At 37.7% G+C, this 26,748-nt stretch overlaps 1 protein-coding gene across 1 annotated transcript in view; it reads right to left on the bottom strand.

Annotated features, from left to right (window-relative positions):
• Cftr (CF transmembrane conductance regulator) overlaps positions 1-20,286 on the bottom strand; it is a 137,023-nt gene extending 116,737 nt beyond the window's left edge. The window contains exon 1 of the mRNA XM_051175727.1: positions 20,098-20,286. Coding sequence (XP_051031684.1) covers positions 20,098-20,150 — 53 coding nt within the window. The 5' untranslated portion in view covers positions 20,151-20,286. The remainder of the gene's footprint in view (positions 1-20,097) is intronic.
• Between the last annotated feature and the right edge of the window lie 6,462 nt (positions 20,287-26,748).

Raw genomic sequence — 26,748 nt, 5'->3', positions numbered from 1 at the left:
TTTATCTTTAATCTAACAGAGATACCTGGCATTTTCATATGCTTAAAATGTCATATGAAGATTATGTATCAGATATTTTCAAACTCAGTCATTATTTGCACAGAGGAATCATACATCTCCGGTATCTAACATTATTTTTATTAAACTTAGTCAAATAAGTTTAAAAACCCAAGCCACCAGTTTTATGACATTTCTATCACAAGTGACATGTTAGCCCACACTCATGACCTTTTTTGTTTTTAGCTAAAATAGCTCTTAATAAATCAAGTTAAAGTTATCCAAACACTAAAAATTTACTTATCATCCTCATAAATTTACATGAGTTCAAAGTATCTCCCATTGTCTGTGTAGTACTAACCAGCTAGATGGAGAGTTAATTCTGTTCAAGGATCCCAGACTGGAGAGACAACATATGCCACAGTAGGAGGCCCTACATACATGCACACACTGGCAGCACTAAGTGGACATGGGGTTTAAAAACAAAGGACACATGAATTTGGGAGGGAATGGTGGTGACAGTGACAGAGGAGGAATTGAAGGAGAGAACATGGGGCAGAACTGATCAAGACACACTATATGCATATATGAAACTCTCAAACAAAAATGAAAATAAGAAACTCAATCTAAAGCCATAGTAATGGTGCCAGACTGATAGCCACCTCTCTAGTGGTTCCATGAAGAACTGGGCATGGAATTTGCTACATCGCTGCTATGATGCATGACTGCTAATGCTTAGCCTTTTTTGTGTTTGAGAATGATTCAAAAAGCTACAATTTCCAAGGGAAATCATGGTTATTATGTTTTAGATGGACAAAATAGAATATAATCCATGAATTTCAAAAGATCTACTAATTAGTCGACAAAAATGATCACAAATTCTGAAAAACAAAACTTCTAAAGGCCTAAGGTTTATAAACATTGTGCATCCTAATGGAAATCAGTTTGTAGCTTTGTGGCAAAGTGAATCCAAATTTTAAATAATTAAGCAAGTCTATCTATTTCATGAGATAACCTCTAAATATAAGACAGGGAGGAGAGGGGAGAGAGAATGAAGGGGAAAGAGGAAGGAAAGGGGGAAGGTAATATAGAGGAGAGGAAAGGGGAGGCAGGGAATGGATGGGGAGAGGAGGGGGAGGGAGAGAAGGGAGGAAGAGGAAGGGGGACAAGGGGAGGGAAGAGGAGAAAAGGTTAGGGAAAGAAAGCTTTTACCTGGAAAGTCTGTATGTATGTGTCTCTGTTTTCTTTTCAGCTGCCTTTGCTTTTCTAAGGTTTAGTGATGGACATACAACAATTCCTTAAGTTACACAAGAAGTTCTGTATGTCACTACAAATGCATTATAAATGCCTAACAATGATTAAGTATAAACAAACTTTCTGGTAAAATATGCTGTACCTCCAAGACTACATAATATACACATCAAAATTAATTTTTCATGAAGTCACTTATTCTTTCTTATAATGTTCATCTTGGCTAATACTTCCATTTGAATACAAAGCAATTCTTCCTGACTTCTACTATAAATCTAATACTAAGAAAAATGCAAGAAGTCTTTTTTAAAAACATGAGAGCTGGAGGGAGGGAGAAAGTACCCTAGGTTACAACTCTGTGTCATTTTCAAGCCTTGCACCCTTGGAAAAAGCTCTTAGAATCAAATGGCTACTAATACTACTAGACATAATAACTGCCATGCCTTCTACACCTGGCTTTCATGTGAGCCAGATTCAATGTTGTCTAGGAAGCATTATAGCTATATGCTAGTTTGTTTGTATATTTTGCTTGGCTTTGGTTAAACTTTCATATCAACAGTTTATTATTGAGATTATAACCACAATAACAGCTAATGTTAGCAGAGTATTACAATAGCCTCATAATTTTTTTTTAGAATCACATAAATTATTCCATCTATGTATTACAATCTCACATCTGTATCGATCTTGTAGATCTGAAACTGGATTTAGAGAAGCTTAAGTAATTTGTCAATATGGAGTTAGAATTTAAAATAGGTCTGTAATATCAAAGCTTACTTTCTGTCTAATTTGCCACATTACAACTAATTTGAAAAGGTAGCACATACTTAGATATAACACCAAAAACAGAAGCAACAACAGCTCAAATGGTTAGAATGAACATAAAAACTGTATGCTTTAAAATATAGCATAAAGTAACAGATATTCTACATAATTAGGAAAAATTTGATGCAAATCAAATATCAAATAAGGAATTTATATATCAGACATTTATGACTTAAATATTAGGCAAGTAACCAAAATATAAAATGATCAAAAGAGCTGAACAAAAATGTATTCCAAGTAGAAAATAAGCACATGAAATATCTTTATGAATAAGAAAAATGTAATTCAAAAACATATTTAGATTCCATTTTATAGATTTCATTTTAGGCCCAGTAAAAGGGTTTTCACCATGACAGCTGCAAAGGTATGGGGAATTGTAACCCTTGTGTTCTGCTTGTGGGAACATAATATAATATGTACATTTTTAAAAATAGTCTTTAAGATGTTTAAAACATTAAGCATAAAGTTACTGCATGACTTAGCTCAATTTGCTATTTATTTAGGTTTGTCGAGACAGTTTCTCTGTGCAGCTTTGGAACCTGTCCTGGAACTCGCTCTGTAGACCAGGCTGTCCTTGAATTCACAGAGATCTGCCTGCCTCTGCCTCCCTAGTACTGGGGTTAAATGTGCGTGATACTACTGCCTGCTTGGCTCAATTTGCTTTCTTATACAACCTAGCATCACTTGCCCAGAGGCAGCATTGCCCGCAGTAGTGGGCTTGCTCCTCCCACATCAATCATTAATCAAAAAAATAAAATAAAATGCCCCCATAAACTTGCTTTTGGGCCAATCTGATGAAGACATTCTCTCAATGGAGGTCTTTTCTTCCCACATGACTCTATCTCTCTTCAAGGAGACAAGGAAGTCACCAGCCAGCACAGAAGGTATGAAGCAGCTGAGGTTGTATAATTTCTTTCTAATATGAATAAAAACTGCAATTGTTACAATTTAGTTTAATGATAGTTAACAAAACTGTGACTATGCTAAAAAATGATTGTTTTGTACATTGTATGTGGGTAAAGTTTTTGGTGTGTGAATTAGATCTCAATAAGGCTCTAAGTAAGAAAGCAGCATGGAGAGATCAGACTTCAGTGTTGGTAATGGAAGGGTTTTCTAAATGAGATATGCTTCTAGAACTGGTGAAAATTTTCAAACTCTAGTCCTTTGCAAATATACAAAGTGGCTACTGATATTGTTATCAGAGTGTGTGTGGCTAGCTCACAAGAACATCTAGAGACTAGTAAAATGAAACATGAATGGTATACAACATCTTAATCCTGTCTCCAAAGCAAGAAACTTAAATATTGGAACTACCATGAATTATGAGGGGGGAAATGGTATGACATGATATGATATTGTTAAGAAACTAGGTCATTGGTAGTGTGCAAAAGCCACGTCTAATTTATTCACCTGACTTGAATTTCTAAACTTCAGAGGTAACAATCAAGGTTATAAGGGAAAGAAAGAAAGGAAGAAAGAAAGGAAGGAAGGAAGGAAGGAAGGAAGGAAGGAAGGAAGGAAGGAAGGAAGAGAAAGAAAGAAAGAAAGAAAGAAAGAAAGAAAGAAAGAAAGAAACAAAGAGAAAGAAAGAAACAAAGAGAAAGAAAGAAAAGATGAAAAGATCCCGACCATTTTGGAGATAACAGAAGACACAAAGAGTGTAATTTACAGTTGAGTGCTCGCATACCCTGAAAAAGCAGTCTCACAGTTCCTTTGTATGAAGTCACAAAGAAAAGACACAAATATCACTGCAGTACATGGAAGTCAAGAAAGACAGGACTGAATGTCCTAAAAGCTGCTTGCATCCTGCATGGGAGTTCACTTTTAGAACACCAATCAGCAAAGCCAAGTCAAACCATGGCTTTCTAATTTCTAATTTCTGAGTGATATTTCCATTGGCAATAAATATATGTTTTAAAGCAATAAATAAATAAATAAAATGAGGAAGACAGGAAGCAGACTGCTCTTACAACTTTACAGTGGAAATGCTACCAGCACTCACGAAAACTTAACATATGGAAACCTTTGTGCTATCAGGCTATCCACAGGTAGTCTTAACAGTCACATTCTGGAGAAAAGAGGAAAAAAAAGCCCTTTCAAGCATCCTTAGGGGGAAGGTGAATGGGGAAGGAGGGTAGAACATCTCGTCTTCTGACAAGGCAACTAAAAAATAAACTGCATCATGAGCGTCATACAGAGACATCTCCTATACAGTATATACAGACCAACACCTTGTTGGTCTCTTAAAAATAATTATTCAATTTATTTTGCTCCCTTTCTCCAGAATTCCTTATTGTGGCTCTTTGTTCATTTTGCTTTTTCAGACACCATCAATAAGACCCAAAGTAAATTCTTTTCATTTATAGAGAAATAAACATGTTCCTTATTGAGCCAAGCTTGTCATTCTGACAGAGGCTAAACACTTGGGATTGAAGTTACTTGACACTCTAAGGTATGTTCCCAAGTAAGTAAAGAACCTCCATCTTTTAGAGGCAGATTGATTCCTGGTAGAGCCAGGCATCACCTGGTATGAGCCATGACACATAAAACACAAAGTTCACTTTCTTGTGACCTTCAATATCTAAATGATTTAATGACCCCTCATTATGTGTTCAAAAAAGTCCTTTTTATCCCATTAAGTCCTTTGTAATATGTTTGCTATTCATTACCTCAAAATGACTCCTTGCAAATCAAAATTTTAAAAGATACATTCCAGAGCCAGCAGATGGATTAGGAGGAAGCGGTACTTGCTGCCAAGTTTGATAGCCTAGTTCAATAACCTGGAACTATATAGTAGAAAGAAGGGGCTGGCTCTTACTAGTTGCCTTTTTGCTGTCCTATGTTATGGCACACACATACATTCCATCCCAGTTTGTTTGAGATTATTTTCTCATTTAATTATTTTGCCTGGTACATAAAATGATAAAGCAGAGGCTAGAAGCAACTATGTTTTAAGATGAAGATAGTAACAGGAAGAAAACAGCCAAAACTCCAGCATGGATGGAGAAGGGCCTCATGAAGTCTCACCTCTGTCTGATGAGGAACTGGTAATCCATGGCTGCTAAGGAAGGGAGAATCAGAACTCAGGAATGGTTATCCCTGAGAGGCTACCCATGTTCTAATAGATGGTCTCCCATGCACATATAGATACATAGGCATGAATAGACTTTGTGGGTATTACATTTTAAAAAAATAGGAACATGTGAAGTCAGGGCAGGGATGCAAAATGATGGAATACAAAATATGTTGGAAGAGAAAGGATGAGAAGGGAATTTAACCAAACATACTACATGCATATATGATTACTAAATTCTTTTTTTAAAAAGAACCAACGTTACCTCAGGAAGACAAAGTTAATGGAATTTAAACTTTAGTTTGTGATAAACATGGTCTCCACAGTTCTTGCAATCACCTAGTCAGAAAGGTCAGTTCTGGAACCCTCGTCTTAATCTCCCCTCCCCTTAGTTCATGTTCTCTCTAAGCCACTGTTAAACCAGTTACCCATGGTGAATCTTCAGAGAGACTGAAAGAGCTGTGGGTGCGGAATTCTATTCAGATTTTCATCTGTGGATGTTTTCCCATCTCCCAACTAAATATGGAATTTGGTTATTAATGACATTTTAAACTTTTTACTTTCTATTAAGATTACTTCAGCCTTTATTTTTTAAAATAATTTATTTTTATTTTATGGTGTTTTGCCTGCTTGTATGTCTGTGTGAGAGTATCAGGTCCCCTGGAACAGAAAGTATAAACAGTTGTGAGCTGCCATGTGGGTGCTGGGAATTGAACCCAGGTCCTCTGGAAGAGCAGCCAGTGCTCCCAACCGCTGAGCCATCTCTCCAGTCCCTACTTCAGCCTCTTTAAAAAAAGAAAGAAATTTAAAAAAAAAAAAAAAAAAAAAAAAAAAAAACCTGCAAATTCCAAAAAACTTGAAGTAAAAGTTTACTGTCTTTGTGCCTTTATTTTTATATATATGTATTTTTTTTTGTGATGGGGAGGATGTAGATAGGCACATTTTATGACTTGGAATTCAAGGTTCATATCCTGTTCCTGAGTTTGGGAGACAAAGTGTTTCTACTTGCATTGTTCAAAAACCTTGGTATCACCAAGAACAAACAATGAAGCTCCCCAGAGCGGCAGGGGAGGAAAATTAGAGGCTCCCTCTCCCCCACCCCCCATTGTGCATTCCTAGGGAAAGAGATCCAGGCAGGGAATGAAGTCAACAGCCAAGTCCATTCAGGATTTATCATGAAATAAAACTACTCCAAGGCCTTACTTTATGTCTTCACTTAGTATTTTTATCTTTGTCTAAACATATCAATGCATATTAATACAAGCCAGCTAAGACCTATTAAAAGTTAAATTGCTAATTTTTTTCAAGAACACATAATAAACGGTGACTGATTCATTAATTGTTCCTAACAAGCAATTTAAGAATTCAAATTAGCCACCTTGACAATCAGGTAGTTAAAAGGGCAGTTCCTAACACAAACTATGGTAGATTAGTGGAAATTATTTTTATGAGTAGTTTGCTTGGTTTTTATTTTTAACCTCGAAATGTCACGATCTCTTGCTTCCACTTAAGCTTTAAGAAAATGAACTTTAAAGGAAACACTGAGCCAGATTCTCTGGCTTTTGAACTCTGCAGGAGTGCAACTGGATGAAAACATTGACAATAAGGGGGCTCTTAATTTTTCAGAAGATTCTCCTATCACTATCACCATGCAAGTTAATCGTGGGTTCAGCTGGGTCACACTGGAGAAAAATAGCTTCCCTGAAACAAGCCTGATTCTATATCTAAGAAGTTTCATATACATATATCATTTCTTAAATATTATTCACAGCAAACCTCTCTCCAGTCTATGGTTAATTTCCACCTGTGTACACTATTCTATCCTACATTTTATCTGAGCCTCTATACAAACTGCCTCCTTCATTCTTCATCAGTCCTGTGTCCCCAAGCACAGAAAGGTACGCCACCAAGGGAAACATCTTACAGAGCTGTGTTTAAAGTGCTGCATTCCCTCAACTGACCAGTGAACACAGCACATGATTCTCATTCACTTTTTTAAATTGCTGAACTAATGTTAACCTATTCTACTTTGCTAACCTATTTTGCTCGTAAGAATAAATTCTAAAGGACAATATGGTATATAATTTATCTTCCTATCTCTATTGTCCTGTTCACTACATTAAACAAATTAGAAACTTGGTGAATTGATCTGTTAATAATTGATTCCACAAACATAGTATGTTTGGAGCACCCTGAGGACATTGATTGCAGGTAGGTGTTGCTTGAACATTGTTCCTTATCAAAGCATTGAAAGAAAAAAAAAAAAAAACACTCAAAACACTCAAGTCTACAAGAATACTATGCAAACATGAGGCATTTGTACTGGTTCAGAGATAATTATTTAATAACATGTCCATTTTGTTTAGCACTTAGTGGCCCACAATATTAAACTTTCAACCAAGATTATTTAATTGTGTTTAACAAAACTTTATGAAATGTTTTTATTATCATAATTTTCTCCCTAATATTTGGTCTTCATTAAATTTTTACTACAGATATACTAAAATTTCATAAATGACTCCCTTGGATAGTTCAATCCTGCCTTACGGTATCCTCTACACCATCTCCATATTTTTATGGATATATATGTGTTTCCCTCCACACATATGTATCCTAATCTCTGAGCCTCAAGATGTTTGGAGGAAAGACATTTTAGTAGGTTCTAGCCCACATGATGGTTTCTCTTCCAAAGGAATGGATTTTTGGACATTGGTCAGAGACATATGGAGAAATTGTCAAAGAAGGCTGAGATCAGGATAATGGTTCTACAAATGTTAAAATTCTAAAAAAAAAAAAAATTCTAAAGATGGCCACCAGCCTGACGACAAAACCTAGGGGGAAAGCATGGCACAGACTTTCCTTCACAGCCCTAGGAAGATAAGTCAGCTAAGACCTTGATCTCAGACTTTCAGCTTTCAGAACTGTAACAATAATCTTTTAGTGCTTAAACCATTCAGTTTATAGTAGTTTGTGATAGCAGCCTCTGCAAACACACAAGCCCCAAGCAGAAAGGAAATACAATGGTAATGCAAAGGGAATAGCCTGAGTACTTGAGATAAGCTTAAAATTTTTTAACATGTCTTGGAAGAATAACCCAGTAGCTCAGAGCATTTGCTTAGCATGCTGCATGCAGCCCTGAGCTTAATCCCAGCAACACACATGCACATTTACAATTGAGGATGAAAGTCAGTAGCAAACAAAGAGGATATAGACTTGGCAAGGGCATTTGTAAGAGTAGGATCATAATTCAGTGAAGTATTGCATCTACTTTATAGGAGAGGAGTGTAAAATGTAGGAAGAGTTACTTTCTTACATACTGGACAGAAATTGCAGTATTAACTAAGTGTAACAATACTGTTAGAGCTAGTAAGGGTGTTACCATTCATTTATTACAGACCCATTTCTGCATCTTGCATTACTTCTTATCACTTAATACACAGAAAGTCTTCACTGGGGGGTGATGGCTATGACAATTGATAAAGTGATTGGAGGTTAGAGTGACATTAAATCAGAGCACGTAGGTTCAAGCACCTTGGCCTCCCTAATGTAAATAGGTTTCCCCTAATCCATTGAAGACATGAGTTTGACAAAAATATCAGCCTTAGCTGGATGGTGGTGGCATACACCTTTAATCCTAGCACTCAGGAGACAGAAGCTTGCAGATCTCTGTGAGTTCAAGGCCAGCCTGGTCTACAGTGAGTTCAGAGCTATTACACAGAGAATCCTTGTCCCAAAACATAAAAAAGGAAGGAAGGAAGGGAGGGAGGGAGGGAGGGAGGGAGGGAGGGACAGAGGGAAGGAGAGAGGGAGGGAGGGAGGAAGAAATGGAGAGAAGGCTGCTTTTGAACTCAAATCTAAACATTGGCTCTCCCAAGTCCTCACTCTGAAAACCAAGCCTGTAGTTTCAACTTGCCATTTTCTTAGTCATGAGAGCTTATTCTTTATAATTAATCCTCTATATTAAATATATTCATTACTGGTTCCATTTCTCAGGAGAACTCTAATTACACAAAGTAAGCACCCAAAGAACCCTGGATATCTTTATATTCTTGGGCCAGATTGAAATGAAAATGCCTCAATTGTACCAACGAGAATAACTGAGTATCAAAAAGATTAAGTACATTGCCTAAGATCACATTGTTAATAAGTCACAGAGTGAGAGCGCCAGCTAACTCTGATTCCAAAGTACACGTTTCTTCTGCTATATATTGCTACCTAAGAACTGACAGAGAGGCTAGACATAAAGCAGAGCCTGAGACTGTTCTCTAAGAGTATAATAAATTAAGCATGGGACTCAAAAATTACCAGGCACAATCAATATAAGAAACATCTGTTTAAGTGGCTTTAAAACTTTAAGCCCCAACATCTGTCATGCCACAGAGATATCTCACCAAATTTTGATTGAAATGTCAATCTTTCAAAGTGATTTTATTATTTTTTTTAATAAGGACTAAAAAAAATTCACATTCTCAATTGTGCTATATGCTAATTTTAGTTCCTTAAATAGGGAAACTTCACCAGACATCTCTTTTCTCATACTGAAACTTTTGAACATTGCTGTTATCTCTGCATTGTATAAGTGAGCATGTCCCTATAACATGTGTGGCCCAAACTTTGTTAACAGCCCTGCATGTCTGCCACACACCTGCTGATACAAGGTCTCATGGCAGCATGACAGAGAACTACAGGATACCAAGGAAGTGATAAGTAACAAGCCACAGGTAATATCACAGTTTTAAAATAAAGCAGCTTTATGCACTTGAAGATGACACTGACTATAATAAGACTATCAATTCAACATTTGCACTGTCAAAAACACCAAACAGTACATGACACTGCTTTAGAACTTAATATTATATAGTCATGTATACAATTACTTACCACTTTGGGTACTATAATTAAAATTATAGCTTAAGCTATTTTCATATCCAAGTAAATATATTCTGAATTGCTCTTGATCTTTCATAGCTATGAATATGTTTACAATGAATTTCTGCCTTCAGAACACCTTCACTTTCAAAACAGGTATATAATTTCAAGATATAGTAGAGTGCAAAACTTGGGGAACTTATACTGAAATTACCTGGCCTGGTATTCCAGATAAGCATGCAAGTAAATAGTACCCGTTTCTTTCAAAACTGGATTACAGAGTACTCTTTCTCAAGAAATACCAAGCAACCAATTAAAGTTAAAACTCAACATTTCAGGGTGAAATAATGGAAAAAAAAAAAACCTGAAGTCACAGAAATACAGGAATATATATGCATTTTATGTATTGCTATGTTTCTACATTATATTTTATCCCTGGATCTGATGACAAAGAAAGGTTGAAAAAGTCAATTATAAGAGACATTCAAGAAAATAGTGTTTAAAATATTACTGTTTTCATTTTCATTTGGGAATTTATATTTTTGTATTTATGAAAAAGTGATTCTTTCATTGCCATATATATGTGTATATATTAGAAATTCATTGAAATATTAATTTGAAAGCTAGATTCATGATAAATGCACCTTTAAAAAGAATTGTGGATACTATTATATGAAGAAAATCCAAGATTTGTATATATAAAATGACAAGTATCAAGGTGAAGAACCATCTATCAGGTATCTCTACCCCTTCCTGCAACCTTAAGAAATACATGAAAAATAAGACCATTAGAAAAACAAGTAACATAAATGATGAGGCACTGGTAATAAGTAGTAATGGTGGAGTAGATACCCAAGAATGCCATGGTGTGGTGAGAATAGAATACTCAAATGACTGAACCTGACCATGGTTTACAAAGTGCAGAAAGCAGGGTTAGGATGTGAAAACTCAACAAAAGACCTAGCTTTGTATTCTTGAAAGAAAATGAAAGAATATGAAGATAGGTTTTGGAAATAAGAGCACTAGCTACTACATAGCTAATGTTACCAAAGCAAGAAGGACAGTTGGAATGGCATTTTTGTAACTGAGCTGTTTCTAAGTCACAGTGTTTAGGTCCTGCCGTGTTTCCTAGCTTACTATATCCTCTGTTTTTTCAACTAAACAAACTTAAAATACAATGATAGCACTTTTTTGAGAAAGTTCCACCCTGCCTCTTGTGGAGTCATAAAGACCTACACCAAGAAACAAAGTGAATAAACAGTACCTGGCTGCTCTTCTAGAGGACCTCATTTCAAATCCCAGCACCCTCGTGATGCCTCACAACCATGTGCAACTCCAGTCCCAGGTGATCCAACAGCCTCTTCTGGCTTCCTCCGGTGCTGTATTCACATGGTGTACAAATACACATGCTGCCAAATCTCCCATACACATAAAAATAATTATGTCTTGTTAAAATAGTAGGCATGCTTCCATGGCTTTTCCAAGAAGGCAGCTACTGATACCTTGTTTAGTGTTATATATAACCAAGTACATTAAAAAATAATATCTAAGACAAAAATTACAAAAGTCTACAAATAAGCCAAATGAAATAATATAACTCATCATTTACATTTCAGATGTGATACATTGATTAAAATTATATGTCTGGATTTACAGCAATCTAAGGATACATTCTAAATTTACAGTAGTTAGCTTTGTGACTGTTAAAGTTTAGCCTTCTAAAACCACATTTTGGTCAAAAATTCATTGCAATAATGTTTGTAGTACTTGAATGTATACAATAAGGACTGGAAGACAGCCAAAACTACAGAATTCAGTAACTACCCAAGAGGAAAAAATCAATTTTTGTGTCTCAGCTGTTAATATACTGAAGAGTAGTTAGTAGAGTTTTGTTAGACCAGCAAAGGCTCATTGCGTTATCCAACAAGTTGCATTATCTATTTCATTATTTGCCAAAACAAATTGCCTAAACATTTGTCAAAGTAAATCACAGGAGTTGTTCTTTCCCATAAGTCTGAATTAACATGTATGTGTAGGATCTAGGAATCTGAATATTTAATACATTTTCCATGTTATGTGACATATCTAGTTTGTATCACAGTAGAGAGGAGCTACAGAAAAGGCCATTAAGTTATGAAGCAGAATGGTCTAATTTGAAGAGTATAAGCATCACCTCAAGAGTTTACTTGTTCATGTATCCCTGGTGGACAAAAGGATACTGCCTTAACCTAGAGACAGGAGAGAAGTCCTAGTCCCTATTTCAAATGACCTGACAGATCTACATGACCCCACCTTGATGGCATTGCCCTACATGTGGAATTGGGGTGGGGGGATGGGAGGGGAGGGTGGTCAGGGTGCATGTGGGGGGGGCAGAGAGGGTAAAAGGGAGGAAGGGAGGAAAGAAAGGAAGGAGGGAGGGAGGGAGGGGGAACTGTGATCGACATGTAAAATAATAAATTAAATTAAAAAAAAAAAAAAAAGAGTTTCCTTGTTCTGTTGTAAGATGGGTTCCATCTCAGCACATACTGACCAGCACATACTGACCCTAAGCAAGTCTCATTAAATGTGGCACACTGGACAGTGAATCACTTTCCCAACAAGACCTAGGCCCACTGGCCTCCTGCCGACATCACTCAGCAGAAGCAGCGGCTGAAACAGTAATGAAAAAGGGGGGAAACCAAGAGAGATTCTTTCCTCTCCCTTTTGTGACAGCAAATCATCTGGGTCTCCCAATTTCATACTTCCAGGAACTCATAGCCCAAGTCAAGAATTAAACACATTAAATCTCTAAATGAAATAACCTTATGTGGTCAATGTGTGTAAAACTTACATTTTCAAAACGTCAATTTTTGTTGTTAAGGAATTATATTGGTAGCGTTGGCATGTTCTATTATATATCAAGTACTTTACATAATGAGAGATTTTGCAAATTAAAATTAATGCATGCACTAATATAAACTAATATAAAATCTAAAAATGAATGTGATGGCTTTTTTTACTACAAAGAAAAAAAGTTTGTAGAATAAAAACTAAGGAAAACAAACAGAATCCCTATGTAGGTTCTAAGACTGTTAACTACTAGATACCTGGCAAGTATCAAGGGCTCAAACAAATATGCAAACATGTGTTTGCATGAGTAAATAATGAATGAATAATTAGAAGCCACATTTGTATTTCAGGGTTTTTATCCTCAACTTAATGAGCTCATCTCATAGTAATTATCTGGCTAATCAAATTTTATTGCAAAAATCCTTGGTTCTGCTTTGGGATTGCTACCTCAGAGCCTTAATTTCAACAATTCTATAAACCCTTAATACAGTGAAAAAAATTTAGGTGTTATTGTAGTTATGCATCTCATCTACTGAGTTAAATTATGGTAATAGCTAATATCTTACTCTAATACTGACTCTGATCCATGATGTTTTATATAATTAATCCACAGGAAATTTGTCGGTTTGAACACTCTTTTTCACAGTGCATATATACATATAATGTATGTATACATATAATGTATATATACATATAATATATGAGTACACATGTGTATGTGCCCTACACTTTGCTTTTTTTTTTACATACAGAAAACAGTGATTATTAGGCATCAGGTGAGTTTTTAGATGATAAATCTGTCTTTGAACAGAGTGATTTAAGTTTCTTTGTTCAGGGCTAGGGATGCAGCCAAGTGGGTTCAGCCCCCAGTACCACCAAATAAAATATTAGTTCTGTCTAATTATTACTTGTTGTAAAGAAAGTATTGGTAGGTCAAAGTATTTATTCCAATAACTGTATAATGCCATCTCATGCCTGTTGATTTTTCATTTGATGGACATGAAGGACTTGCATAGGCTTCCATCCTCACATCAGGCTTCTTTCTCCAGTTGAATTATTTCACTTCATAAGGAGCATCACCCTCCACTCTTATCCTCCCAGTCTACCATTCTAGACCCCCTTTATTCTTCTCTCTCACCTCTAATTAAGAAACTTGTCTATTTTACTTCCTAGACACCTTTCAAATCCACACCCTTTTCTATTTTTTTTCTGTCACTCTTTTCAAACTCATCATTTCTTTTTTATTTATTTATTTTATATAACCAAGTCCATTTAAATGAAAACAAACATTTATAGACAATATTTGGGAATTTGGGCATCATTCTTTCCAAACTACTTCCTGCTGGTAAGGGGCGCTGTCATGGGGGATTCTAAGAAGACAAATTCATCATTTCTCTTTACAAATTGCAACAAGCTTGAAATGATCACATCTCTACCTGCATAAAACCTGTCACTTTTCACTAACACTATGATAAAGCACTAAGGACTTTATCAAGTCCCCAGTGATCTAGCCCCTTACTAGTTTCTGGACCTACTGCCTACAACTCTCACATGTTTTCAGGGCAAACTCAAGACCTTCTCTGAACCCCCAAAGATCCCTTGCTTGCTCTTTCCACCATTCCTTCCCACGGTCTGTTCTTTGTTTCATCTTTCTCTGAACTCATCCCCATATACTTGGACGGGATTATACTTACAAAAGGACTTCTGTGTGTGACTATAAGAATCCTTCTCTAGCAAACCAGTCTGGATAGGTATGAGCCCTTAAGACCATTAGTAAGATATTTATTTGTTTAGAAGGCACCACCTCTACCATCTTTATGTCTAGCACAGAATACAGTAGTGGTGACTAAATGAATGAAAGCACCCTTCAAAAATTTCTCTGAGGGAACCTTTGTAGGGTTAGGGAGAAACCTGGTGTCAGGGAGGCTCCTGAGAATCCACAAGGATGTCCCCAGCTAAGACTCCTAGCCATAGTTAAGAGAGTGCCTGAAATGGCCTTCCCCTGTAATCAGATTTCTGACTGCCGTAACTTCATCAAAGAGCCTTCATCTAGTACCTGATGGAAGCAGATGCAGAGATCCACAGCCAAGCTCTGTGCTGAGATCTAGGATTCTAGTTGAAGAAAGGATGGAAGGATTATATGAGCAAGGGAGGGTGTCAAGATCATGATGGGGAAAAGCATAGAAAACAGCTGACCAGAGCTTGTGGGAGATCAGGGACTCTAGACAGACAGCTAGGGAACAGACAGAGACAGACCTAAGCTCTCTACATCTGGGTGATAATTGTGCAGCTTGGCTTTTATGGGGCCCCTAGCAGTGGGACCAGGAGCAGGTCCTGGTCCATGAGCTGATTCTTTGGCACCTATTCCCTATGGTTGGATGCCTTGCTCAGCCTTGATGCGGGGCAGGTGGAGCTTGGTCCTACCTCAGCTTGATGAGCTATGCTTTGTTGATTCCTATGGGAGGCCTTACCCCATCTAAGCTGAGATGAAGGAGGAGTGGATGGGGGTTAAGGAGTTAGGGGCAGGGAGTGAGAGGAGAAAAGGGAGGGGAAACTGTGGTAAATATGTAAAACACATGTTTTAAATGATTAAAAAAAAAAGGTTCTGAATCATGACCTACAAGGAAATATTACTTAAATATGGCTCTTTGTGGCAGATTATCTGATGATAACATGAGAATGTCTTCCTGACTGAGAATCCTAACAATGCTAAAGACTGCAAAAATCTCCAAACTATTTCCTCATCCTAGATCAAAGAGTCATCAAGTAGGCTATCTTTTAAATGGTCAGCCATAGCATCACGAGGAAATTTCAAAGGAATACTTGCTGAATTGAAAATGTGTCAACAGTTATTTCCTCAGATCCATTTTATGAGAATGACTGTCACCATGTCAGGAATGCTAAACATCATCAACATACAACATCATGGATCTCTAGAGTTGATCACAATTGAGCCAATTCCAATAAGAGATAGTTATTAGAACCAAGCAATCCAGGAGTCCTGAAATGCTCTGAATATTACAATACAAAAGTTAGTTTAAAATTTCAAATAACCACTAATGTCAACAGATAGATATTAATAGGCTGTATAGAGAATCTGACAAATAAATTTGACAATCCTCACCTTATCACATGGAGACAGTTGTAAAAAGCTCTGCAGGTATGTAAACAACCTAAGAGTCAAATGAACTTTTGTGGGATTCTTGCTAAAAATCAAATGCCCTGACAATCAAATCTCTGAAAAGCCACTTTGTAATACTGATTTTACTCAGAAAAACAAAACAACAATAAAACAAAACCTACATGCTGCATCCTTTCCATTCTTAAGTGCTGAAGGGAAGCCACTGGAATAATGTTTCCCTTTGCAGTGATGCACAACGTATTTATGAATCACTGTGTCTCCAAACAGACTTCTTTCCCAGTTTATTCTTCTTAAACTCAGTGCTTTGCAGGGACTTTGCTCTGAGGAAATGCTCTACACAAGATGCATTGGGAACACAGGCTCAAAATGGCCAAATTGCTGCTGACTCATGGGTGTTTTCAAAGTTTCAACAAATGATGTCTAACTGTATGCTAAATGGTTAACGCCCTTCCCTTATGGTTTACCAATCCTATACTTATCTATAGTGCTACCATACTGAAATTATGGGTTGCTGTAAAAGGACATTATGGTAATAATATACTTTATGGTGATATTCATCCGAGAACCTCTTAAACAAGTTTCAACATTTATGAATTGAATATTAACACAGTAAACCCAACTTCCATAGAGAAAGCCAAAAGCCTTGATTTCCCCTGTGTATCAGTATGTGTACTAAGGGGTGTTTCATTGTTACTTACATCAAACAACATGTTAATGAAGTTATTTTTAAAATAATAGCTTCCTCTACTCTGGGTAGCAAGGAATTGAATATTAAGAGTGTATTGTGTAGTGTGCTATAAAACCATGGAAGAAATTTTATGATCTGTGACATCAACTAGAATAAATGTAACTGTATCAAGATATTATATGAGTGTATATATATATGTATGTATATATATATATATATATATATATATATATAATGACAACTTTCATCACATTATATACAGGAGTTACTCTTAGAACTGTGCATTAAACCAACCAAAAAATGACATGAAACTAACATACATCCCAAGTTGAAAACTCTGAGCTGTGTAGTATCAAAACATGATCAGCAAAAGGCGAATAAACAGAAGAGAATCCCAAGGTGCTGGTACAGATCCAACATTGGGTCCCTGTCCTAGATGCAGCTTCATCTAATTCCTACTGGGAAAAAATGTCAAACAGTAGCATGGAAACTGGGAGCTATAGCCACTGGATGGCATCCATCAACTAACTAAAGGACACATCGAATTCCACTATACCAAGTTTCTTAAATACCATTGACTGTAACTTCAGTTGATCAAAACTGGCCTTTGGATTTGCATACCCTAAGTCTTGCCCAACAGACAAACATAAGATAATGTCTGTGCATGGGTCAGAAACAGAATGGACATGCCGCTACCCAATTTTCTGTAAGTATTCATAGCTTAGTAAAGTGCCTCAAAAGCATGAAGACCTGAGTTCAAACCCAAGCACCCATATAAACAGATGTAAACAGGTTAATAATCCCAGTGCTAAGAAGGCAGAGGCTGGAAGACTCCTTGGGCTCACTGGCAAGCATGTCAAACATAATTGGTAAAATTCAGGCCAATGAGCCCTGTCTCAACAGACACGATGGGCTTTCAGAGGATAATACCTTATATTGCCCTCTAGTCTATACACACGCGTGTGTGCTTGCACACACACTCTCCTCTCTCTCTCTCTCTCTCTCTCTCTCTCTCTCTCTCTCTCTCTCTAACAGGCACACATCAGGCAAGATCTTTTTACTACAATTGTATGAAAAGCTTTAAACATTTTTACAAATTAATCACACTAATATATGAATCATAAATCTGTGCAAATATATCACCACTTACTTTAAAACAACTTACTTCATAACTTTATAACACCTTCTGGTAAATGTACTGTTGTCCCTGAAAGTCACAAAATACTTGCAATTTTCTTGGTAAAATTGCCTTCTGTGTTAGTACACTTCCTATGACTTCCAAAATTTTCCTTCCTGCAAACACTTGCAAAACTACCTACATTTTTATTAAACTTGTTTTGGTTTTAGTGATATAACCTATATAATTAAACTGACACAATAATCCATTACCCAGACTCTCATAGTGGAAACATGGAAATTTTAGTCTTTTATGACCCTAAAACTGATGGGATAGCATTCAGAAAGTCAAACTCTAAGGCATCTAAGGAAATCTGAGCGTATGGATTCCCCCTAAATATCTAGTAAATCCATATTAGATAAGACTATCCCTTACATTAACTTCTCAAATATAAGATACACATATACATCACATATACAGGTTGATAGTCACACATTTGTACCCAACAGAAATAAACTCAGTGTCTTACATAAAAATAGGGAAAATAAACATAGCAGCTAGCATTTCCTCAGTAAGTCCAAGACATATTTCTCAGCAAATTAACCCACTATGTCATATGCACATTGCCAGATGCCAGGTTTTAAGTCACACAGAGATGTGGAAGGACTTGCTTAATAAGCAAGTCTGACACTAGGCAATAGGAACCCAGAGTCCACTGCCTTTGGCACTAAGCAGCACTGCCTAGACCTGTGGGAAACAGGGTTTTCACCTTTGAAAAGGGTAGTCCAGAAAAGTTTCTAAACACTGACTCGAACTTTAGCTGAATGTCAGTTCCTATAAATAGTAGGAACTTTACTCTTAATACACACCTATTCTTAAAGCAACTGATTATGAAATCATTTGAAGGACAGAATTGAGTATGTTCTTAACAAATTTCATAGTCGTTATGTTTTTCCCTTTCCAAATCAACATAAGGGCATTTGTAAAGCACACTAAAATAAATTAGCTGGATAATAAAAGGGGAGATTTTTTTTTCAAACACCAGTTAATAAACAATCTAAGTTTCTTAATGCTTAATGGGGAAAACACACAAGAGACATTTTTCTGACTTTTCAGAAGCACTGACATTTAGGTGCCTCAAAATGTTCTCATGAAAGTGTACAACTTATGACAATTAACACTCTGTTGCTGTGAGTAGTAGGAAAATAGATCTCGGCTGATAAGCTGAATGTATGGATGAAGTGTCAAGTACTGTGAATACCAAAGGTAATTCCAAAGGGTAAAGACCTTCTTTCCTATCCACCTGGAGGAGCTCTCCTGCAGAGGTCCTTGTCCTCTTAGCCCTGAGCTCTACTAGACCCACTGGCAGCAAAGCCAACAAGACTGAAGGCTGAGCCTTGCCTCCTGCCCACACCACAGGGCACATTAAGAATATATGTGGCACTCTGATCCTTTAGTTTGCTGATTCCCTAAGGAGCTGTGAGTCAAGTAAGGTCCCATGAGAGCTGTTCTTTTCATTCATCCTCGCTGGAGCCACAGAGTAGAGGCACCACAGAACACGTCAAATACAAAGTGCTTAATTATTCTTGCCTAGGTCTTCCAACTTAAATTCTAATTTTAAAATCCTATTGGATTGAGCTTTTTGGCTCATGCTGTGCAATGTAGGATGATAAGAGAACAATGTCCAAAGTGTCAGTTGGATATAGCTTCAGTATCTAGAACCCCAGCTTCATATCCCCGTGGTTACTGCCTTTCTAAACGCTTTACTTTTGATATTTCTGCTTCTTAAAGATAAATATTTTAACTGACTTGCTCACATTCTTAAAAAGAATAATGTAACAGTGGTGAGCATGTTAGACTTAACATTAAAAGAGCAAAAAGTACAATATACTTTCTCAAAAAAATTCAGTCAGCAAATGCTTTCTACATACCTACTACATACAGACATGACACCTGCAGACAAACTTCCTGGGGGAAAAAACAATGAACCAACCTTAAGAATTTTTAGTTAAGAAAATGTATTATTTACAACTTTTTCAGGGGGAAAAAAAAACTTAAGAAAACTGTTGCTCTGCAACACATTCAGGTGTTGCAAGTCTGATTCTCAGTTTCAAGTAGATTTTGTTCTCCATCTAATCAATTTATTCTACAAAATCCACATTTCCTTTAAAACAATGAATGGCAACACACCTTTAAAAACAAAACGAAAACAACAAATATCTCTTCCTGTTTTCTCAAAGTCTGCCCATATTCATTCCCTTCTTTGGCATGGGCACACCTGTAAAGATTCCCTGGCACCCTCTCACCTGAAAAACAGTTTGGAGATAAAGCTGGCTTTCTCCAAAGGCGACTTCTGCATGATGTCTCCGTGGTACACTGAGGGCTGTGTCTGGACAGGTTCAGGTAGGACTCTACCTCTGAATATCCACAACCTGGTCGGTGCTTTTGGCTCTTCCCCTTTTCTTGGACCTGCGGTGATGTCATTTGCTTCCAATTCCCCCCAACCAACTGTGTCCCACACACCTCCCTTTCCCTCTGCCTTCTCCCCCCCGCCTCCGCAGCCCAGGTTAAAAGCCAGCACTGACTAGCCCAACCCCAGTCCCTGCTCTCCACGCCCCGAGCCCGCCCCATGCGCTCCTTCCTCCTGCGCGCCTTGCGCATGCCGCCCGCGCCTCCGTCTCCTGGTTCTCACTCCCGGCGCCCTCCAGCGCCCCCCACATCCCTACCTTCTGTCAGCTGCAGCAGTGGCAGCTCAGTCACCAGGTCCTGGAAAGTCTTGGCAAATCTGCGGGACCTACAAGGCTTCCTAGGTGGGACCAAGGACCACTCACTGACCTCCTCGGCTTCCATGAGCCTTTCTTCTCCGTCTCTTCCCTCTCTTTCTCCCTGTCCTTCTCCTCTTTCAGTTCTTTCTTTTTCTCCCTCTCCCCTGTCTTTGCTTTCTCTCTCTCCTCCTTCTTCACTTTCTCCTTCATCGCTTTCTTCCTCTTCTCTTTGTCCTTGCCCACCTTCAATTCTTTCTCCTCTTCCTCTTCCTTCGCCTTCCTCTCTTTCTTCTTGTCCATCTCTTTCTTCTTCTTCACCTCTTTCTCCTCCTCTACTTTCATCTCTTTCTCCTTCATCTCTTTCTCTTCTGCTTTCATCGCTTTCTTTTTCTTCTCTTTCCCCTCCTCCACTGCCTTCATCTCTTTCTCCTTCATCTTCCCCTCCTTCATCTTTTCTTTCTCCCTCTTCTCTCCCCCCTCCTCCACTGCCTTCATCTCTTTCTCCATCTTCATCTCTTTCTCCTTCATCTTTTCCCCCCTTGTCTTTTCTTTCTCCCTCTTTTCTTTGCCCCCCTCCGCTGCCTTCATCTCCTTCCCCTTCTCTTTTTCCTCCTTCTCTTTCTCTCCCTCCTCCTGTCTCTGTAGCTTCTGGCTGAGTTACAGTTAACTCTTCAAGATCCATTTTGAAAATGTGGTTCCTCAGAATCAAAGTACAGACACAGAAAGGTGCGAAGTTCCACTGTAGTCTGAGGTGTCCCACCTCAGTAAGCCCTTCAAGAGCTGGACCTAGCTCTGTTGACTGAAGGCTCTAGGGTAGCCATAGTGACACAGACATCTATGAGGTACATGGATGTTATAGACATATGTCACAATTCCTTGGTATGTCATAATTATAGCAAAAACCCTACCAAGAAATGGGGAGCTACTGCTTCCCCTATGAGGCACATGTGTCATATACATGTAACACATGTCATAATTATAGACAAAGTCCTTGAGGACAAAGGGAGCTATTGCTTTACCTATGTCCCACTCAGGATGTGTTCAGTGTGTGTTGTGGTGGGTCATGTTTCAGGAAGCTTTTACATGTGTGTGTTAGAGAATGACAAATGGACTGTTGAAACTAATGACTGTCCTTTAGATTTCTTCATCTTCCTAAGAAAAATATCTTGACTAAGACACTGACAGGCACCCAGAGTCACTGAAGCAAAGGTATTCTATTCGCCAAGAGCTCACTAAGAGAAATGCCTATTTAGTTCTCTGAGGGCTTTGAGAGTTTTCCAGGCTTCCAAGCTTTTTTTTTTTTTTTTTTTTTTTTTTTTTTTACATATTGATCCCAGTTCCCTCTCCCTCCCATTCCACCCCAACCCCCCTTCCATCCCATTCCCTCCCCCACTCCACAGGGAAGACGATGCCTTCCAGGAGGGATCAACAAAATCTGGTATGAGAATTTTGTGTCCAACATAAAAACCTGCTGGGTTTTAAAGGGCCAACACTTAAATTCCTGAACCTTATTTTGCCAAAACAAGTAAAACAGAGTTTGAATTATTATTCCTTTTATTTAAAATAGAATTTTCAAAAAAGAAAAGAAAAGAAAGAAAGAAAATAGATTTTTCTTTTTAGCCAAGCACTGGTGGCACAGATCTCTGAATTCGAGGCCAGCCTAGTCTACAGAGCAAGTTCCAGGAGCATCATGGCTCAAAAAACCAAAACCAACCAAACAACAAAATAAAAAAAAAAAAAATAGATTTTTTTACTCTTGAACAAAATATCGTGATTACTATTTCCCCCATCTCCCAGTTCCTCTCCACATCCCCTTCTCTCTGGATCCACTCCATTTCTGTCTCTCATTAGAAAACAAACATGCTTCTAAGGAATAATAATAAAACAAGATAAAGCAAAAATGAATACATTGGAATTGGACAAACAGAAAAGAGTCCAAGAGAAGGAGGGCACAAGCAACAGAGACCCACTGTTTCCACACTCAGGCACCCATTAAAGCACTAATCCAAAAGCCATAATTAAGCACGCCTTTAATCCCAGCACTTGGGAGGCAGAGGCAGGTGGATCTCTGTGAGTTTGAGGCCAGCGTGGTCTACAGAGTTCCAGGACAGACTCCAAAACAAAACAGAGAAAAAGAAAAAAGCCATAGTTAATATACATGCAGAGGACCTGATATAGAACATACAGACCCTGTGCAAGCTGTGAGTTCATATGAGCTTTGCTCATGTTGATTTAGAAGGCCTTGTTCTCCTGGTGTCCTCCTCCCTCTCTGGCTCTTATACTCTTTCTGCCTCCTCTTCTGCAGGGTTCCCTGAGGCATGAGGGATCTGAGGGATATTCCATTTAGGGATGAGTGTTCCAAGGTTAGAGTCTGAGATTTAAAAAAAAAAATTAAAAATTAAAATGTTCTGCTCTGATTCTTGCCTCAGCATCTAAAGACAGGGGGAGCATTTACTTGTGAGTTACCTGATTTTTGACTTGCGGATGTCCAACTACAACACAAATAAAATACATATTTCATAATATTGCTGAGACAAAGGTGTACTTAAATTAATCTTCCCCAAGAGGCCTTACAAGCTTTCATTCCCATATCTACATTACCCTTTTTTTCTTATTTAAAACAATTATAAAGACATCTAAATTTTACTATCCTGAATTTGATTTAAAAAAGAATAGCAAAAATAACAAATCAAAGTTCTTACAGACAGGCACTAGGGGAAGTTCCAGTATATTCTAACTCAGTGTTTTCAGTACTGTATTTGTGTTATCTTCTCTCCATCATGACACAAGTTGAAACTCAGTATTCACTATTGACTTTCCCAGCTATGCAAGTGAACTCACTCTATCCTTTCCCCACACTCATCCTATTGTTTATTAACTACTAGTGTAACCCATCAAATATGATGCACAGATTCTGAAATCAATTTGTTATCAGTTCCTCTTTGTTCTCACCAACATGTGACTCTAGATGAAGAATTGAATTTCAAAGATCATCAAAGCTGACCAAGCTATACAACTTCAGGAGATCTCAAACTGCTTCCCCTTGAAAGGGTAAGTGGAAAGGTAATGAATGAGTTCCTGCATTGTCCAGGGATCATTCATTCAACAGTCAAGTGCATATGTGTTATTATACCTGTTTTTTGCCATTTCCAGTTGATGAAGCATCCAAGGGAATTCAAACTCAGATGTGATCCCAATCATTTAGTCCCATCTGTGTGAAGCACACCTCTAATCAAATCTCCCATTGTGTATGTATTCACACTCTGTCACAACCACTTTCTTTCTCCTCACATTAATTTCATGAAGTCAAAACTGCTATTCCTGTTCATCAATAAAATTGGAAAGCAGAAAATCAAAGACCAAGAAGCCACTAGAGTTATATATCTTTGATAAATGTTCTGTAAACATTTTAATTCAGTCTAAGAATGTATACACGTGAGCACAGATACACCCTAGATTTCATCATAAAACATCCCATTCCAAACTTGTTTGGGCAGTGGATTTCAACAAAGTAGACATGTCCAAGTGAAATAATTGAGATATGATATCCAAAATTTGTATCTAGGTACATACATACCTGACACAAATGTGAAAATGTATCAGAAAAAAAATGTTCAGATATAAATAAGGTTGTGAACGAAACTCTAAATGATAATCTCAAGGGAAATCAACAGACACAGTGAACATAAGAGGTGATAGTTAGGAAGACACAATGACTTTTCAAGATAATTTAATCCAATATTATTACAACACCTTACTTTCATTAGACATTTATTATGTATCTGGAGTAAAATTACAAATATACAGCATGAGTCGCCTCATTTAACCCTTAGGACATGTTTGTGAACAGGTGATTAATATCATGTACTGCAAGAGGAAGGGCCTGATGAACAAATATTGATTAGTTTCCAAATTAAGTTGTATGGCCGATAACAGTAGAGGTGGCCAGGGGTGCAACTCAGTGGCAGAGAATTACTTAGCTTGTACCAAGTCCTGGGTCCTATCCACAGAGTGATCAGTCAGTAACAATGCCAGAGGAAAATGGGATTTGAAGCTAAGCAGTCTTTCCTGATCTCTGGGATTTAAACATGACACACTGGTCTTCAAGGCTGACTGACACGTTAGGAAGAGCTGATCTTCAGTACAGATTAGTAACAGGCATTCTTGTGTCATACTTCTTAAAGGCGAACTACGAAGAGAGGACTGCAAAAGGAGAGGAAGGAACAGAGTGGGAAAGTGTCTAAAAAGAAAGAAAGGAGGAGTAAAGGAATCGGTATCTACTTGACACATACTGTACACTCAGCAGTGTGCCAGGTGCTTTCTACAAATGACTTGAGCAATATAAGCTTCCTGTCATGTGCTTCTCCACCTGCTGGAGAATGGCAGAGGTTCTCCCCATTAGTGATCATAAGAGTGCATTCATATTCCACCTCACTTTGACCCATCATGTCCAACATAATTTGACTATATCCAAATCTTTCCTGAGACAGCTTTGTCCTAAGTGAGTAGCAATTGTGGATGCACTAAAATATAAACAAATAGATGGATTTAAAAAATGTTCTTTCATAGAAAGACAAGCTCCCAAAAGAGAGAATGCAGACCTCTCATCAGTTTCTCATACACAGGATGGCTACGCTTAAAACTTGTGCAAGGCAGAAGGTAGGGGTAGTCACAGCTCCTCCCTCGCATACTACAAGGATTACTCACCATACATACTGCAGTCTTGGAAGTCTTACAAAGATATTTTTAGGCTATAAGATACCCGGTACACAGGCCAATTGGTAATCTTTTCTGCTTCCAAAATTATATTATGTCCAACAAATCTATTTAAAAACACACAAGTGTACACACAAACACATACATGTGCACACACCTATACACACACCCCTGATACACACACACACACACACACACACATATATGTGTGTGTGTGTGTGTGTATATATATATATATATATATATATATATATATATATATAGAGAGAGAGAGAGAGAGAGAGAGAGAGAGAGAGAGAGCTCTTCTTCCATGTTCCGTTTCATTTTAACTCATTTCTTATAACTAACGCAACAAGGATAACCAATCAATCATTTTTTTTCTTGTAATTCCTGATCTAATAGATGAAATGACATCCTAAAGGGGAAATCTGAAGATAGATATTGTTACATTTTTGGGGAAAGGAGATTGGTAGATGACTGTATAGAGTAGGGTAGTATCTGCATCAACACCCACAATTTAGCCATAGTCATCATTTTTTCTCTGGAAACTGTATAAAAGGCACTAGAACTTTAAGGAAACAAAAGCTAAGTTTTCAAATCTAGTGTCACCAATTACTTAGCTGTGTGACTGTAGGTAAGTCTACCCTTAAGAACAGTTTCTTTCCTCAAAATGATTAGCCACTCCCTCTAATAGCATATTTATTTAGTGGAGTATGAGAGAAATGTCTCTAGCTCTGCCATTACACACACAGTTGAGTTATACTTTGACAGGAGGCTGCTCTGTGAATTATACCAGGATGTTCAGTAGCATCTCTAGCCTCTACACAAAGGTGTTACTAGAACCAGTTCACGGTCCCCAAGTTATGACAAACATCATCTCAAGAGTACCAGTTTTCTGGGGAGAAAGGTCTGAAATTTTGCCTTTGCTTGAGAACTACTGGATGAAATACATTAAATATGATATGCAAACATAAAGGATGTAGACCTTTGTAAACATTCAAGAAATGTTTGAAATTGCCTTTAGGTATAGTAGTTATGCATCAGAAACTCGGGTTTTGCAAAATGCAATGCTACGGAAAGCTGAGACTATCACAGTTCTCAGAAACCTTGGGTTCCCATTCCTTTTGATGTCATTTGGCTGGATAAAACTGGCAGGAAAAAAAGAGTAAATCAGATACTCTTACAAGGGTAGGATAATTTTGACTCATAAGCAAAGCTGCATTTTGTAGACACACTTTTGACCTCTTGGCGCTGAAGACTTTTCCAGTTCTGCTTCCTGGTTCCTCTGATTTCCAGCTCTTCGGTGGTGGATATTCATAACAACTGGGACCAGATGGAATTTGGCACCCTGCCCGGTCTTCTGAATTTTAAAGGTAGTCTCTGAGACTGAGAGTCTTAAAGATCCTCCAGCTATGTAAATCAGGAATATCATTAATGCTACTAATGGGCTGGAACAATATTACAAACAATATTCAG

The sequence above is a fragment of the Phodopus roborovskii genome, unplaced genomic scaffold, assembly GCF_943737965.1.
Source record: "Phodopus roborovskii unplaced genomic scaffold, PHOROB, whole genome shotgun sequence".
In the NCBI taxonomy this organism is placed as follows: domain Eukaryota; kingdom Metazoa; phylum Chordata; class Mammalia; order Rodentia; family Cricetidae; genus Phodopus; species Phodopus roborovskii.
The sequence above is the reverse complement of the archived record's forward strand: the minus strand, read 5'-3'. Positions and strand labels throughout refer to the sequence as shown.